The 15,280-nt window shown below is 47.8% G+C and overlaps 2 protein-coding genes across 3 annotated transcripts in view; both read right to left on the minus strand.

Moving 5' to 3' along the window:
• Positions 1-194, minus strand: part of MCF2 (MCF.2 cell line derived transforming sequence) — a 55,493-nt gene extending 55,299 nt beyond the window's left edge. The window contains exon 1 of the mRNA XM_034063644.1: positions 81-194. Within this exon, the coding sequence (XP_033919535.1) occupies positions 81-138 (58 nt within the window). The 5' untranslated portion in view covers positions 139-194. The remainder of the gene's footprint in view (positions 1-80) is intronic.
• Positions 195-5,273: 5,079 nt separating this feature from the next.
• The window catches only part of ATP11C (ATPase phospholipid transporting 11C), a 59,461-nt gene continuing 49,454 nt past the window's right edge, over positions 5,274-15,280 (minus strand). Inside the window, exons 27-30 of one of the 2 annotated variants that reach the window (XM_031048236.2) lie at positions 15,149-15,252; positions 13,547-13,700; positions 9,734-9,829; positions 5,274-8,658 (exon numbers count right to left, since the gene is read on the minus strand). In XM_031048236.2, the coding sequence (XP_030904096.1) occupies positions 9,737-9,829; positions 13,547-13,700; positions 15,149-15,252 (351 nt within the window). In that variant the 3' untranslated portion in view covers positions 5,274-8,658; positions 9,734-9,736. The remainder of the gene's footprint in view (positions 8,659-9,733; positions 9,830-13,546; positions 13,701-15,148; positions 15,253-15,280) is intronic. The other variant, XM_005148268.3, reaches the window with a different exon arrangement.

Genomic DNA, 15,280 nt, shown 5'->3' on the forward strand with positions numbered 1-15,280 from the left:
CCCTCGGCTCCCTGCTCCACAGGGATGTCCAGACGAGCCGCTCTCTCCGCCGGTACCGGTGCCCCCTCAGCGGCACTCACCGGCGGCAGCGGCCTCCAGCAGCGCGGCGGCCCGCAGCAGGCAGTAGTACCGCTCCATCTCCCCCGCCGAGGTGCCCCCCGGCGGCGGGCGGGCCGGGGCCGGGGCCAGGGCCATGCCCCCCGGCTCCGCTCCGCCGCCCGCACCGCTGCTCCTCCACCGCCGCCACCGCCGCCCCGGGCCCGCGCGGCCGCCGAGGCGGGGCCGGGGGAATCGGGCGGCCGGAGACACGGCCCCGACACCGCCCCCGACACCGCCCCCAGCACCGCCCCTAGCACCGCCCCTAGCACCGCCCGCTGCCCACTGCCGCTGGGGCCGTGGTACCTGCTCTGATCACCGCCCTTTTCTCCACTTTTTATCCCCATTTTATCCCCATTCTGTCCCTCCCCCCATTCCCCTTTCTTCTCCCCCCCCCTTTTATTTTTTCTTTTTTTTTTCATTATTTTATTTTTATTTTTGAATTTTTCCCTTTTCCCCTTTTTTTCTTGTCATCTTTAATAATTTTTCATTTTTTCCCCCTTACTTCCTTTTTAAAATTTTCTTTCCCTTTTTTCCTTTTTTTGTTCTATTTTGTTTTCTCTTTTACTTTTTTAAATTTTTCCCTTTTTTCCTTTTTCTTTCCTTTTCTTCCCTTTTTTCATTTTTTTATTTTTCCTTTTGTCCTTTTTCTCTTTCCTTTTTTCTGTTTTCCTTTCTTCCCTTTTTTCCCCTTTTCCTTATTTACTTTATTTTCCCCTTTCCTTTTCCCCCCCTTTTTTTCCCTTTTCCCATTTTTGTTTTTAATTCCCACCTTTTCCCACTGTCCCAGCACACCCCCCAGCAGCCAAAACCCCTCCCCGCCTTTCTCCCTATAGCACTTCACTACGAAAAAACCCATTAAAACACAAACAGTGTTTTCCTGCGGGCACCATTCAGGCAAATTCCATGACCAACCCATGGGAACATGAAGCCATTCCACAGCCGGAGCTGGGCAGAGCCTGAAGCAGAGCACCAGCCTCAGTTTCCCCAATGCTGAGGTTCAAACGATGCCAGCTCATTCTCAGCTGGAGCCTGAGCAGCCCAGGGAGGCAGCTCAGGGAAGTGGATGGTCTTGTTTTTCCAAAAGAGCCTTTTAATTACACTCCTCCCTGGAATAGCCACCTTTTTCCAGCGCTCCAGCCAGCAGGGCCATTAATTCAGGAGCCGAGGTCTAACAATGGTACTATGAGAAACACTTGTCTTTTGACAGACCTTGTCCCTTCCTACACTGATCCAATCAGTGCTCCTCATTCCTACCACAGCAGATCCTCACTAACTGAACAGCAGGCAATGTCCTGTCTGGTTGTAAAGCACATCTTGTGTGACATTGAGGGTTCCTGTGCTGTTACCCATCAAAACACCCAGCTCAGGTGCACAGTGGTGAAACGTGGTTATAAAATAGCCATATGCAAGGTTATGAGCACAGAAACACAGCCATACCACATTCCTGCTCTTTTCTTATCACAGGAATGCTCTTTTCCCTAAACTGCTCATGCAGAAATGAGGCCCATCTAAAATTTCTCCTTTATTCTACCATGGCTGACTGATATATACCCACTTCTAACACTGGCTTTGGGAGAACTAAAGCAGTGGAATACAGCTATGCTATCCCTAAGGTTTGGCACTCAATCCGTTTCTTGCCCTCTGAGCAGAAAACAAAACAATGAAGCCTGGATCTGGACCAGGTCTTTGCAGCCAATGCACCCTATCCGAGCCCCTGGACTGCAGCAGCAGATGCCAGCAGGAATCCCACACATCCCAAACCAGCATCTCCTCCAGCCAATTCAGCTGGCACAAGGAAGCATCAGCCAGCTCAGCATGGAAAAGCTGCACTGGCTCAAACAGAGGGATAATTGGTCATGGCTTTTCCTTAGCATCAGTCCCTCACAACCCTGTATGGCCACAAGGATTCCTGTTTTGGAAACCTGGCTGCATACAGTCCCTCCTTTTGGCCATGTCAGGATGAATGCCCAGTTATTCCAACAACACACTCAGCACAGGCAATGTCCACTTGTATTTGCACTGCCAGAAGTTATTCCACATATCTGTCTCCCCCAGAGACTAGTGTTACACTCTGCCTGCCCAAGGAATGATAAGCGGAGATAGAAGGAACAAGGAAACAGATAAAAAGCAAACAAAGGCAGCCAGAAACATGGATATTTCTTTCCTAGGGATTTTTCCACCCAGGCTCCATAACAACATTCAGTGCCCTTTCAGAGGCAAAACCTTGCCGGCAATTGCAGCACATCTATTTGCAGAGTGAGTGCAATTCCTTCCCTTTAAATCAGAGGGAGAAAGGTGTAGGGAGAACTCCTCCTGTTGTCATTAATTCCAGGTTAAAGGCTAGAAAAAAAAAAACCCAAACCCCAAACAAAATTCAAAACCTTATTTTTCTCCCCAAAACTTAAGGCTAGAAGGTTCTGTTGGGACTGGTGCCATAATCCAGCTTTGAGAAATCACCCTTCCAAAATACCTATTTATTCAGCCAGGAATGGTCCATTTTCGGCAGCCACAGACATCTGAGGCCTCACAGTGATGCAATCACCTTTTGTGACTGATCCGGATAATCCCATCAGCCAATTCTCTGCTGTATATACTTGTATTATCACTCAGAGAAAACACAGGTTTCATTTCCACAGCTTCCATAAGCTGCTGCCTTCACCTTTCATCATGGGACCATAGAGAAAGCAAAGGGCAGAGCAGTGAGTCCGGCTGCTCCAGCCCCACGCATCGCTGCAGGCATTGCTTGCTTAGAAAGCGTGTTGATAAATGCTCATCCATCACCATCAGCTCAACCCACCCCATCTCCCAGCCTGCCCTTCAGAAACACCTCTCTCCTGACAGCTGCTGGGGAAAACACTTTCTGGTCAAAGGGGTAATTTAACTTGTCATCCTCAATTCAGCCTGCCCAGCTCCCACACACAGTCCTGCTGGTGCCAGGTTAATTTCTCCAAGTGCTCCCATCACTCCAGGGCTCAATAGTTGCAGTGGTTTTCCCTGGCTTACCCAAATCCCATTTTTCCTGCTACACCACTGCTGCAAACACCTTTGCCCCACGCATCACGCAGCCCCATCGGCCCCAACTCCAACAGGCAGAAATGGGATAAGAGAGCTTTGATTTGTTCTGAGGGTGGTGCTGAGAACTGGAAAAACAGAGCTGGCTGAATGCAGTTTGGAGTCAAACTGATGTGGAAGGGAATTGCTCACCTCTGGAGTAAGTATTGCAACATCAAAGACTTGTGCAGGAGTCTAATTAAGCTCTGGTTTGTTTTCATAAAGTGTGATTTCTAGGAGGGTTTCATGTGCACAAGGCAGCATCACCCCCAATCCAAGGGTACCATCCACTATGGGCTCCTTCCGAGCTGGTCTAGGAGGAGCAGAGCCTTCAGACTGGCACAAATCCTGGCCCCACTGTGGCCAGTTAAGCCTGCACTGATTTCATAGACTGGCTTGTGTTGGAAGGGACCTCAAAGCTCCTCCAGCTCCAACCCCTGTCACAGGCAGGGACACCTTCCACTGCAGCAGCTGCTCCAAGCCCCTGTGTCCAACCTGGCCTTGAACACTGCCAGGGATGGGGCAGCCACAGCTTCTCTGGGCACCCTGTGCCAGCGCCTCAGCACCCTCACAGGGAAGAGCTTCTGCCTAAGAGCTCATCTCAGTCTCCCCTGTTCTGGCAGCTTAAAGCCATTCCCCTTGGCCTGTCCCTACAGGCCCTTGTCCCAAGCCCCTCTCCAGCTTTCCTGCAGCCCCTTTAGGCACTGGAGCTGCTCTCAGGTCTCCCCTTCAGGAGCCCTCTCTTCTCCAGGCTGATCCAGCCCAGCTCTCTCAGCCAATGTCAATGTGAGAAAGGACTCCGCTGTCCCACTCTCACTTGTTCCCTGGGTAAGATGTGCTTTGTTTTTTGTTACAACCCCAGGCTGGGCAGGCAGCACACACTCAGGAGCACACACACCCTTTCTCCAGGCCACACCATGTTTCCAGCTTAGCAGGTTATCCCCAGACATGTGAAGCTTTACCAAGGAAACCCCTTGTGCCAGGGCTGCAGGAGAACAAGGAGAGATGGGGACACTGCGGCCCCTTCCCATACCAGGAGCTGTCATCACACACCAGCAGCCTGACCTTTGAAAACATCCTTGCTAAAAACCACCTTACCAAAGGACACTGCTTCTCCTTCCTGACATGAAGGGCTACATGGGCATTTTAAATGCTAATCTGGTGCTTTCTGAAATAGCCGGTGACCCGCAGCCATCACCCACCATTACATTTACTATGGTTGTCCCATCCTCCTTGCTAGCCAGCGCAGAGTAGAACCATTCCCAGCTCTTCAGATGCTTCTCACTATCACTCACTCAGGCTATTAAGATTCTGAATGCGTGTATCTGGTTTCCAATAGTACAAGCTGCTTCTTAAAGGTTAGAGTTTGTTTTAAATAGCACAGCCATCTGTCCTCCGGTGGCTGATGGGAGCTGGAGACATCCAAGCAGCCAAAACAGAATCCTTCAAACTGTTGGTTTGTCATTACAAACATTTAGGTTTGAATCAGACAGCTCCTATAAAAAATCATAGGAACTCCATATATTTCCCTTGTGTATTATACAAACACTGAGGCCTGAAGTTTCATTGCGTTGTTGGGGGTTCATCCATGCAAATATCCGGCCCGAACTTCAGCAGGCACTTGACAAACCACACAATAATCTTCATTTGGGTGCTTTTAGTCTTTGAACTAAAAAAAGCAGCTCTTCTATTACATGCAGCAACAACAGAACCAATGCACAGCATTAAGAACAACTCTTTGTGCCTGTATTGAAGGCAGGCACGTGGACCTGCATTGTTTTAGGCAGTTCCTAAATGTCTGCTAACGCTCTGAGTTTACATCCTCTGTAAAGATAAATCAGTTTATTCCCTTAATTCACAGAACTGTCTTAATTTGACATGAGTTTTGAGGGAAATGGGGTCAGAGTACATAGGGCAGCTACATGTAGCAACTACTAAGAGTGGAATTGTTAGTAACCTGTTGGAAAACACATGAAATGAGAAGCAACCAGCAGTTCCCACCAGAAAACCAAGTATGGCCTTGCTGGCATCACCCCCCAGTGAACATGCCCATGGTCCCTCTTGTTACTGCCTTGGAAAAGGCCCACATTAAAACTATCCCCCAAGGAGACAAGACAAATGTATCTATTAATCAGAACAACATACCAAAGTTTATTGATTACTTCAAACAAAAGTCTCTGTAATGAAAAAAGAGCAAGTTGCATTCAGAAAAGGTAACATTCACATTCAATTTCCTTTTTATATAAAGCAACATAAATGTATAAAATTGCATTTAAGTGAAAAAATGTAAGGTTGCAGTCCTCTTTTTATATATATATATATTCCTGCAAGAAGCTGAAAATGTATCTTCTTGTTGCCTGTATAGAATTTACACCTTCTATATACTACATGGTTTTAAAAACCCCAGAGCTGGGCAACTGGATAAATGGTGCAGTATTAGGTAAGTTTTCAATCTGTGTGTATACAAATTCAATTTGAAGCTTTTCTGCAATTCCAAGTCATTTCTAACATCCTCAGAAGGATCAGGGTTAGTTTTTGAGAAGTAGCTGTGACTACACCGAGTTCCTCCATTATCACAAAGCAGTTTTAGAGGGAATCTTAATTACATTTCTTATCTTGCAGCATCACTAGCAAGGGATTAAGCTTCAATCGGTTCTGATGAAGAAACCCCAGCCTTATTTCCTTCAAGTTTTCCCCACCGATAAGCCTGTACTGACCTTTTAGCTCACTAATGAGCACTGTACCAGTGCAATGTGTGTATGGGACATGAACAATCACAGCATCGCACTGTCAGGTTACTGCCACTCCAGCATCCCGCTGTCTTACACCCTACAGCTCCTATCACCATTTTTTCTTCCCTTTTCAACCCAAAAGGGTCTCCTGTTTGCCCTGATCTCAAATCATCCACAGCAACAGGAATTTCACTTCTGCTGCTTCTGAATGACGAGGCTCAGCTTCTTCTGCCCAACACCACACCAGTGCACTAGCTGAAGATCCAAGCCCAAGAAAACCTGCATTTCACCCCAAAAGGTGCCTCCCATTAATTCCAACCCGCCCCTCAGCACCCCTGCCTTGGGTTTGAACATACAGCTATTACAATGGCTCACTCCATCCCGAGACCGGACACTTGGAAAGGGGAAGAGAAAGATTTGGTTCTCAGAAGGTTCCATCTCAAAACAGGCTGCAGAAATGAGCCTGTTTCAGTGGCTTTACTGGGACAGTTCACACATACATGGCAAGCTCTGCTCTGTTCCCACTAATGTAACCAGCAAAACCTCCACAGGAACAGACTTTGACCGTAGGAACAGAGCACGACACAAAACAAACCGAGAAGCAAGGTGGCAAGCTTGGGACCATCCGGGCTTGGAATGGTTTTGAATCACAGGAATCAGGCATTTCAGTGCCTGCATTTTAAAGGTTATGTAAACACAAGTCAGCAACTGTATATTTAAGGAGAAAGGTTAGATTTGGCATATAGAGCTTATCTTCATTGTAGTCATCGTATGCTTCATCTGTAGGCACCACATGTTAGCAAGAAAAGTTGAGACTGGGACAAGGTCTGCAAGTTGAAGTCCAGGTCCATGAAATTAGCTAGGAAAAGGGAAAAAAAAGAAGGAAAAATAAAAGCTTTGCCCATGGAACACATGCTGGAAGTGCAGCTCCTTACTTGCATGCAGCAAGGAGGCGAGCCGCGGTTGCTAACGAACACCACTTGCATCGAGGCCAGTGCAGTGTGTATAATACAGTGGTCCTGTCCGTACATCCCCTCCCGTGCTGGATGACAGAAGAGCAGCCACTGGCCATAGGCACATCCCTTTCCCACTCAGGTAAGGCCCATTGCAAAGTCCTCATGATGCACACCACAACCTGCCCGAGCTGATCCGCATCCTGCTTCCACCAGAGACAGAGATGGAGCTCAGGGATTGCACATGGAGAGCAAGACTTGATTCTCCCAAATGCAGTCTGTGATTCAATGAAATTTGCTGAATGGTATCTTCATCTAGTCCCAAAGGGTTGCTTCTTTGCATGGAAGCGACACAAAGCCTGAGCGACCAGGAGCCAAACACAGCCCCTCTGGAATGAGACTCCAACACTTCCCACAGCGGTTACTCTGCAGCGCACCAGGGCGAGGGGAAAGCAGCATGAGGAGGGACCTTCACATCCAACAGTGGTGGCACGCAGGGTGCTCCATCACTGCTCATGACTTCACACAATGAAAAAAGTTGCTTTTTCCACGTATCAGAGAAAAGAATAAAGCCAAACATCACATCAGGCATCTCACCTCAGCCTAAAGAGGAAAGTTCCCGCGACCGTGGTACAGGTAGAATTAAAAAGAACATGCCAATTTAAAACCCAAAGAAAATGTAAAATGAAATCCAAGTTCCTGCATTCCTTTCATTTTCAAACCGGCTTCTTTTTTTCTTAGTGCAAATAACTCAAGATGCAGTTTGATAAACCTGCAGGATTACAGGCACAGCCCATGCCCCCAGGATCATCCAAGGGCTGCACTGTCACTCAGGCCTTTAAAGTGTTGAAGCAACTGCACAGTGCAGCAATGTAAGCACAACCACATGAGCCCGGGCAAAACGGCTCAGCACAGCCCAACTTCCAACATCCACGACAGCTTCCTTCCATCACAAACAGCCACAACACGAGGGAAAAGGATCTTTTCTTCCCCCTCCATCAGGAATTAAGCCACCAGCAAACAGTCTGCGGAAGGATGCTCAGGTGCTTCCTGAGCATCAAGCACTTCTCCATATGGACACCACCACTGCAGACAGACCACAGGCTGCTTCCAGCCATTCCCAGAGGAGGGATGTATGTGACTGAACACTATGCACTGTCGGTGAAGATTCCTCCTGGATTTTCAAGTATTTCTGCCACGTGCATCTGGCAACCCACAGTTGGGAGGGGGCAGCCCTGGCACCAGGCAGGATGCTCACAGGGCTGCATCTGCAGGAGCAGGCTCTTCCCGTGCCTTTGGGGAGCCCAACGGGCTGTTATGGGGTTTAAGTCTGTGCTACTTCTTTGGTCAGGCAGAGCAAGAGACGTCAGCAGCTCTGTGCTTGGACAGATCTGCAATGGGCAGAGGAAGCCCCCGTGTGAAATGGGGCTGGTGTTGTTCTCTTGCACTTCAATTCATGCTGTTTTGGATGAATTCCTAAAGATGCTTTCTCAGCCTCCAACGATGTAGAATTCGGTAGGTTTCATTTCTGGGGGGGTGGGGATGCCACAAGACCAAAGACAAACGGGTACCATGGGGCCGGTGCCCTGGCTACTGCTTTATCAGCACGGCTGCTTACTGTTCTTGGTGAGACTAAAGAGAACTGTACGGTTAAGACCATGGTTTTTCCTACAGCATGACAAGATGCAGTGTTTGCATGGAGCACTTCAAAGTATCCTGAGAGGATATCTTTCTGCCAGATTAGTAACAGCATCTTCGTTCTTCACGTAACCATTCTCTATACGTTTGTACGAGACTAACATAGGCAGATCAAAGGGGTCAGTCTGCAAAATCAGAAGGAAAACACACATGGATTGCAATTGTCACATTCCCGAATGCCCAAACCTGTTCCTGGGTTATTTTTAGAGGAAAATGCTTCACATTTCATAGGAGCAGAAGAAAGATCAGCCCGTGGTAAAAGTGCCAAATGTCATTCACAAGCAATAGGACAGCAAAATGCTGCATAAAGTCCAAAAGTGGTGCCTGCCTCCCATTCTGCCCCAGCCCAGCCTCCTCCCGCACCAGTATACGGCAGTGGAGAGCACCACCTAACGTCTGTGGGGAGGGATCACGGCTCAGATGCATTGGAGGCATGGCAAAGCCTAGCTCTCTGTGCCAGCCCCATTACACTGATGGCTTCTGAAGTGGCTGCAGGAGAGCTTTGCACCAAGCCTGCAGTTTTAGGCTTGCAGCTACATAATATTTCACCTAAAAAGTGTGAATTCAATCAGGCACTTTTACTGTTTTACCCTGCTACCAGCCTACTACGACATTTGAAATCAACTTGTACCAGGATGCTCTCTGTGTGCGTATGTACATACAGACACTGAGGCATACGTTGACATAGACAAGTACACATGTTTAGTATCAATCTATGCAGATGAATTAAAACGTACTTATTTCTATCTGACAGATCATGCACCCTAGAAAAAGGGGGTTTGATACTATTCAGATGCAATATTGGAATCATTTTAATAGCTGACATTTGAATGCTTCACTGTAAATAGACCAGTGTTAGTTTTTATAACCAGTTAGCAGGATTCCCCAGCTGTATTCTCACATTAAATTATCTGTTAATATCAGACCAAAATATCAGTTATATTGAGAGCTTTATTTACACACTGCAAAACATTTCAGTGTGAGAGGATCTGTGCACATCCAGGATGCTAAAGAGGTTGGATAGCACAACATCCCCACATTAAAATGCATCCCAAGCATTGCATCTCCGTTCCACAAGGACAGCTGCCCCACACCGATAGTCAAGAGGATTACAAGAACCACAGTTTAATTGATCTGGGGAGGTTACAGTTGGTTAATCGATGCCTTTGAAAACCATCCCAACTCCTTCAAATAGGGTACCTGTTACAACACATTAGACTCATCTGAGAATGCTCTGAAAAGAAGTGGTCTGACAGAAGGTCTGGCCGACACTGAATCAGGTGCCTTCCTGCTGCTCTGCAACAGCGAGGCAAAGAGACTTATAGAACATGCAACACACACCCCTGCCTAATGGTTGAACTATACAAAACACACACCATTTGACAACTAAGTCATATCCTAAGGGATGGAGCAATACACACACCCTGAATACCATGGTTATTAATACTGGCTGGGTTCTGCAGTGTAGGAGGCACAGAGGGTGTTCAGAAAGTAGCCCTGAAATGGTCACCTTTGGGTGAAGTTTCTGCTACAGTGCTTTTGAGGGAGGAGGAAACCATCCGTGACCTGCATGTAACTGGTATCTTAAAACAGTGAGCAATACTGCAGATCTGCAGTGAAACCAAATGCTTGAGACATGGACTCCAGGCACTGTGCTGTGGGGTAGCCCCACCATCCCCATGGTCAGCAAGCCAGAGACCATCCCTTGTTGTAAGGGTCGAGTACAGCAGCTTATTCACTTGGATAAACAAGCATAGCACTAACAAGTGGTGCCTTTGCTCCCAGAGCCAGGCTGAGAGAGCTGGGCTGGTTCAGCCTGGAGAAGAGAAGGCTCCTTAAGGAGGGACCTTAGAGCAGCTCCAGTGCCCAAAGGGGCTACAGGAAACCTGGAGCACCCTGCTCTAGTGGAAGGTGTCCCTGCCCATGGTAGGGGGTTGGAACAGGGTAAGCTCTGAGGTCCCTTCCAACACAAACCATTCTGGGGTTCTGTGATGCATGGAGCCAGATGGGCACTTGGGGACCTCCTCCTGCATCAAACAATGCTGAGCTGTTTGCCAGATCATCCAGAGGACCATCAATGTTGAATCCACCTTGTCCAACGCTTTAGAGTAGTTTGTATCTAGTCCACTAACACACAAAACTATAGCTGGGAAGAGTGAACCAGCACTGGCTGCATCCACCCTACTTGGACATCCTGAGCACGACCAGCTCATCCCCCTGAGGTGCAGCTGGAGACTGAAGGGGAAGAGACAAAGTATTAAAGCAAAAGATCTAAATTAAAGCAAAAGGAGAAGGGAAAGCAAGGTTTTGCTGGGTGAGCAAATCTAAACATAGGTTTCCAGGAGTTAGGCGTTAGGAAAAAAAGCAGTAGAGCAAGCAACACATAGTGACTCAGAAAGGAAATCACCTTATTCACTCCAAGAAAAGCTGTGATTGCTGGAAGTTTGAGAAAGCATGAAGATAGTGGATGTTCCTGAGGAAGGAAGGCGCTTCGTTACCTGGTTCACAACAGCACAAAAGACAGAAAATTGCAGTACAAGAAAGGCAGAAACCGAGGCAAACACAAATGCAGTAAAACAGGATAAAGAAAGGAAAACAAAGGAAAACACATTTCCACACAGGAAGTGTAATAAAGACTGAGCAGAGCCAATGCGCTGTTACAGGGAACTTGGGTAGATCAGATCCCTATCCCATTGAGTTAAGGGCAAATACCCATCGATCCAGCTTCAACTCTATCCTCCCGTTCCAAACGGGACCGTCATCTGCCAACTTGCGGGTTCAGGCACCTAAATAACATCCCTCATCCTGTTTGTCCTTTAATTCTCCCCATGGGAAATGAATCCCCAATATTAAAGTTAGGATATTCATAAAGGGTATTGATACAAAACCATCTAACCTGGTCTTAGATGCCTTTACAAACGAAGGGACTGACTTTAGTGCCTGACTGCTGACACAGACATCTAGAGCTGGGGTCTGCTGCAGGCGTCTTCCAAAGCTCTTCCTCCAAATGTACATTTAAATACAGCTCATCCCGTGCTTAGTTTGGAATGCGCATATGAAGAGACTTCTCTGGTTGACAGGTACTTTGCTTTGCTAAATCATTTCACATGAGCCTTTTTTAACACATCTAAAGGACTCCTAAAAGCAAGCACTGCACAAGGGAATGGATCCCCTGGCCAAGAGCTGAAGGCAGCTCCTCCTCCTCCTCTTAGGGGAGTTGAGGTTGGGCTCAGAAACCCCCAAGTCATCCTTCCAGGGTCACCCTCCTCAACTCACTCCCGGCCTATTCAATGGGGGTGTCAAGCTTGAAACTACTAAATTATATTTAATGGGAAGAAATTACATGGAGCCTCAAAGGAATTAACCACATTTCTTCAGACACCTCTGTCGCTTTCAACTTGAACAGTTTGAGGGGGTTTTTGTCTTGCAGATACATGTCTCAATTCACTGACACTGGGCCAAACTTGTACTTGAAGGTTATGGGAGAGGAAAACCTTTAGTACTTCATTGGAGGCTTTTTAAATTGAGATTATCATCAGGCTGAGAGCTGGGCTGGGGCAGCCTGGACAAGAGAAGGCTCCTGAAGGGGAGACCTGAGAGCAGCTCCAGTGCCTAAAGGGGCTGCAGGAAAGCTGGAGAGGGGCTTGGGACAAGGGCCTGTAGGGACAGGCCAAGGGGAATGGCTTTAAGCTGCCAGAACAGGGGAGACTGAGATGAGCTCTTAGGCAGAAGCTCTTCCCTGTGAGGGTGCTGAGGCGCTGGCACAGGGTGCCCAGAGAAGCTGTGGCTGCCCCATCCCTGGCAGTGTTCAAGGCCAGGTTGGACACAGGGGCTTGGAGCAGCTGCTGCAGTGGAAGGTGTCCCTTCCTGTGGCAGGGGTTGGAGCTGGAGGAGCTCTAAGCTCCCTTCCAACCCAAACCAGTCTCACTCTATTATCATTTATAATAAGGACCGAAGCTAACAAGTTATCCCAGGTGAGGAAAGTGCACTGAAACCTCACAGGATACAAGAGTTTCAATGGGAGAAGCCTATTTCAAACCCCAGTGTTTGGAAGGTCATCCCAAAGTGTCCTGGGACATGGCCACCCTTACTGGGCACCACAGTGCTGGTCTGGGTTACCTTCCAGGAACCACCAAAGCATCTGCTGGGTGTCAGCACAGGGCTTATCTCACACTAACAGCACCGGTCCCTGTCCCTTCACCTTGCCCTAGCCCTGCCTAAGGACATGAAACCCAATGGCAATACTAACCCAAGGCAGGACTTGCTGCTGCTGCTGCAGGGAAAGAGGGGCTGCAGGAAGGAGGACAGGCACAGGGAGCAGCGGGGACATGGCTGGGGTGACAGTGCAGTGCTGCAGGGATGCTGAGCATCACTGGGCAAGCAGAGAGCAAGGGAAGGACTCAGCAGGGCACAAGTGGTGAGCCCGGCACTGCTGGCATTCACCATCTGCAGGAGTGGCAAAACCAACTTGAAGGAGATGGCTTCCACTGCTAAAACAAGCCCTCCTCCTCCTCTATAGCACCAGAGGAGAGCTGTTAAGGAACCAGACTGCTTTGAATGAGACCTTCTCATTGCAGGCTAACACAGGACGAGCCCTTGGTTATTAAGGGGTGGGCAGACATGACAAGACCTGATCCTGATCTTCCTGCACCAACACCTGAGGACAGACTCAAGGAGAACACCATAGGTGTGCTCTCTGACACAAACACAGCTTTTTCTGCAGGACACAATATGAGGTTTGATGATCAGTTCAGGTTTGAAAGGGACACTGTGTTTCACAAGAGATAGCAGTTTCCATCCAGTGAAGGCAGCCAAGAAAAGTGAGTCTCTCCTCACTACAGACACAGGCAATATTTTTAGATGAGCTTCCTGACATTTCTGGCATGTGAAAGAGTGAGATGAGACTCTAGAAAGCCTTCCTCGAGGTGTAAGTGGCGCACGGTGCTGCTACAGGTTCAGCCTGTGCTTAAGACTAAAAATACTGTGCAATAAATACATCCCCTTGCTCCTTACCTGATGGTTCTTCTCTTTCATACTCCTGAAAACTATTAGAAGGATCTCTGGGAAAAGGCTGATAAAGATCAGGAGGATTATTGCCAGCCACGTGGAAACTGAAGTCAGCATGTGGGCAAATACAAAATACATTCTTTGCTGCTTCAAGAAAGGCCTGAAAGAGAAAGGATACAAATACATTGTGGTTAACACAAGCTTCCCAGGAAGGTCAGAATCACAGCAGGTTCAGATCACACTATCAGCAATAACACCTCCCTTTCAGATGGGGATGGATACAGCACAGACACACACTGCCCATCCACTGCCAGTGTACCTCCTGCCTTCAGCTGCACTAGTGCTGGGGGTCCTGTCACCTTACATGATGCATTCTGCATCTTCCACATCTGTTTTGTTCCAGGGTGTGGAGGGGTTTGAATTTTGCTGCTATCACTGAAACTGAAATTATTTCCCTTGTCAAAAACCAAATAATTTCATTTCAACTTTGGGCTTTGCTATAGCTTCTGGTTTGCTTTTGATAGAGGGGATCCAGAGACTCTTGGTCCCCACAGATTGTTGTTTCTTCCCTCCCTTGATGATGGAGGTGAACTGGCAGATGCTTATGAAAAATCCCTCACAAACAACTGATGACAAGGATCCCCATTGCTGTGCATTAACTCCAAAACACTGAGCTATGAGAGTTAAACACAACAGTGGAACACACACATTGCAGCACAGAAACCTGGTTAGACCTCAGGTCTGCATCTGTTGGTTGGGAATGTCAAAGAGTTAAACAAAGCCTGTGACCCTCAGCTGCTTAAATCAATTGCACATCTTTATTAGCAGGCTGCTGGACTGGGGATTTAGCCAATAACTTGTGGGATTGGCCCACAGGAAAGCAGAAGTGTAAAATGAGAGATGCTCTCTACTGTGAATGTCAACCCTAACATCTAACTCCCCCACAGGAAACAGAAAGTTAATAGTATTTGGAATGTACTATTCACCTGCCTGCTTTTGCAAGACACGAAGACTAAAATCCTGGTTACACTCAAATCAAAGAGAATTCCTTCTCCTCATTAGATCCAGGATTTCAGCAGCAAGATCTGTGCTTTTATCCTGCTTGTTTTCTCCCTCTTAAACTGCCCCAGAGGGCTGGGTCCTCTTACTCTGAATCTGCCCCATTTGCTCCTTCCCTTTGTATCTACCATCAGTTTTTCCTTTTGTTCCCATCTACATGCACAAACAGATCCTGAAATACTTATCCCAAAACCTCCTAATAAAGGACAAAGGACTCAGCACCAGAAATGACCTCAAAGGCAGAAAAGCAAACCACCTCTTGCCAAAGCCAAGCACTTCAGTGATGACCAGGGCTTTATCTGCTTTCAGGCTGACAGACCTCCTCCAGCACATCTCATCATGCAACAGCCCTCCAGCACCAGCTTTTAGTGGGAACTGGATGGAGATACCATCCATTCCCAGTAGAGAAAGGAGCATGGCTGCACACACCCTGACATCCATAAATCACTGGATAACACAAATGAGGGGATGCTGCAGCCATGACTCCCACAAAGCCAGTGCTGGGCATTCCCCCAAGAAAGCACTAGGGAAAGAAGAACAGATACTTGCCAAATGACTCCTCCCCAGAAGAATGAGAAAAACACATAGAAGGCAAGGGAGCCCCAGATCACAAAGTGGTTCATCCACGTCCAGAATCGGGTATCTAGTGCTAGCTGTGTGAGTATCAAGAGAGACAGAGAA

Source organism: Melopsittacus undulatus, chromosome 6 (genome assembly GCF_012275295.1).
Source record: "Melopsittacus undulatus isolate bMelUnd1 chromosome 6, bMelUnd1.mat.Z, whole genome shotgun sequence".
Classification (NCBI taxonomy): Eukaryota; Metazoa; Chordata; class Aves; order Psittaciformes; family Psittaculidae; genus Melopsittacus; species Melopsittacus undulatus.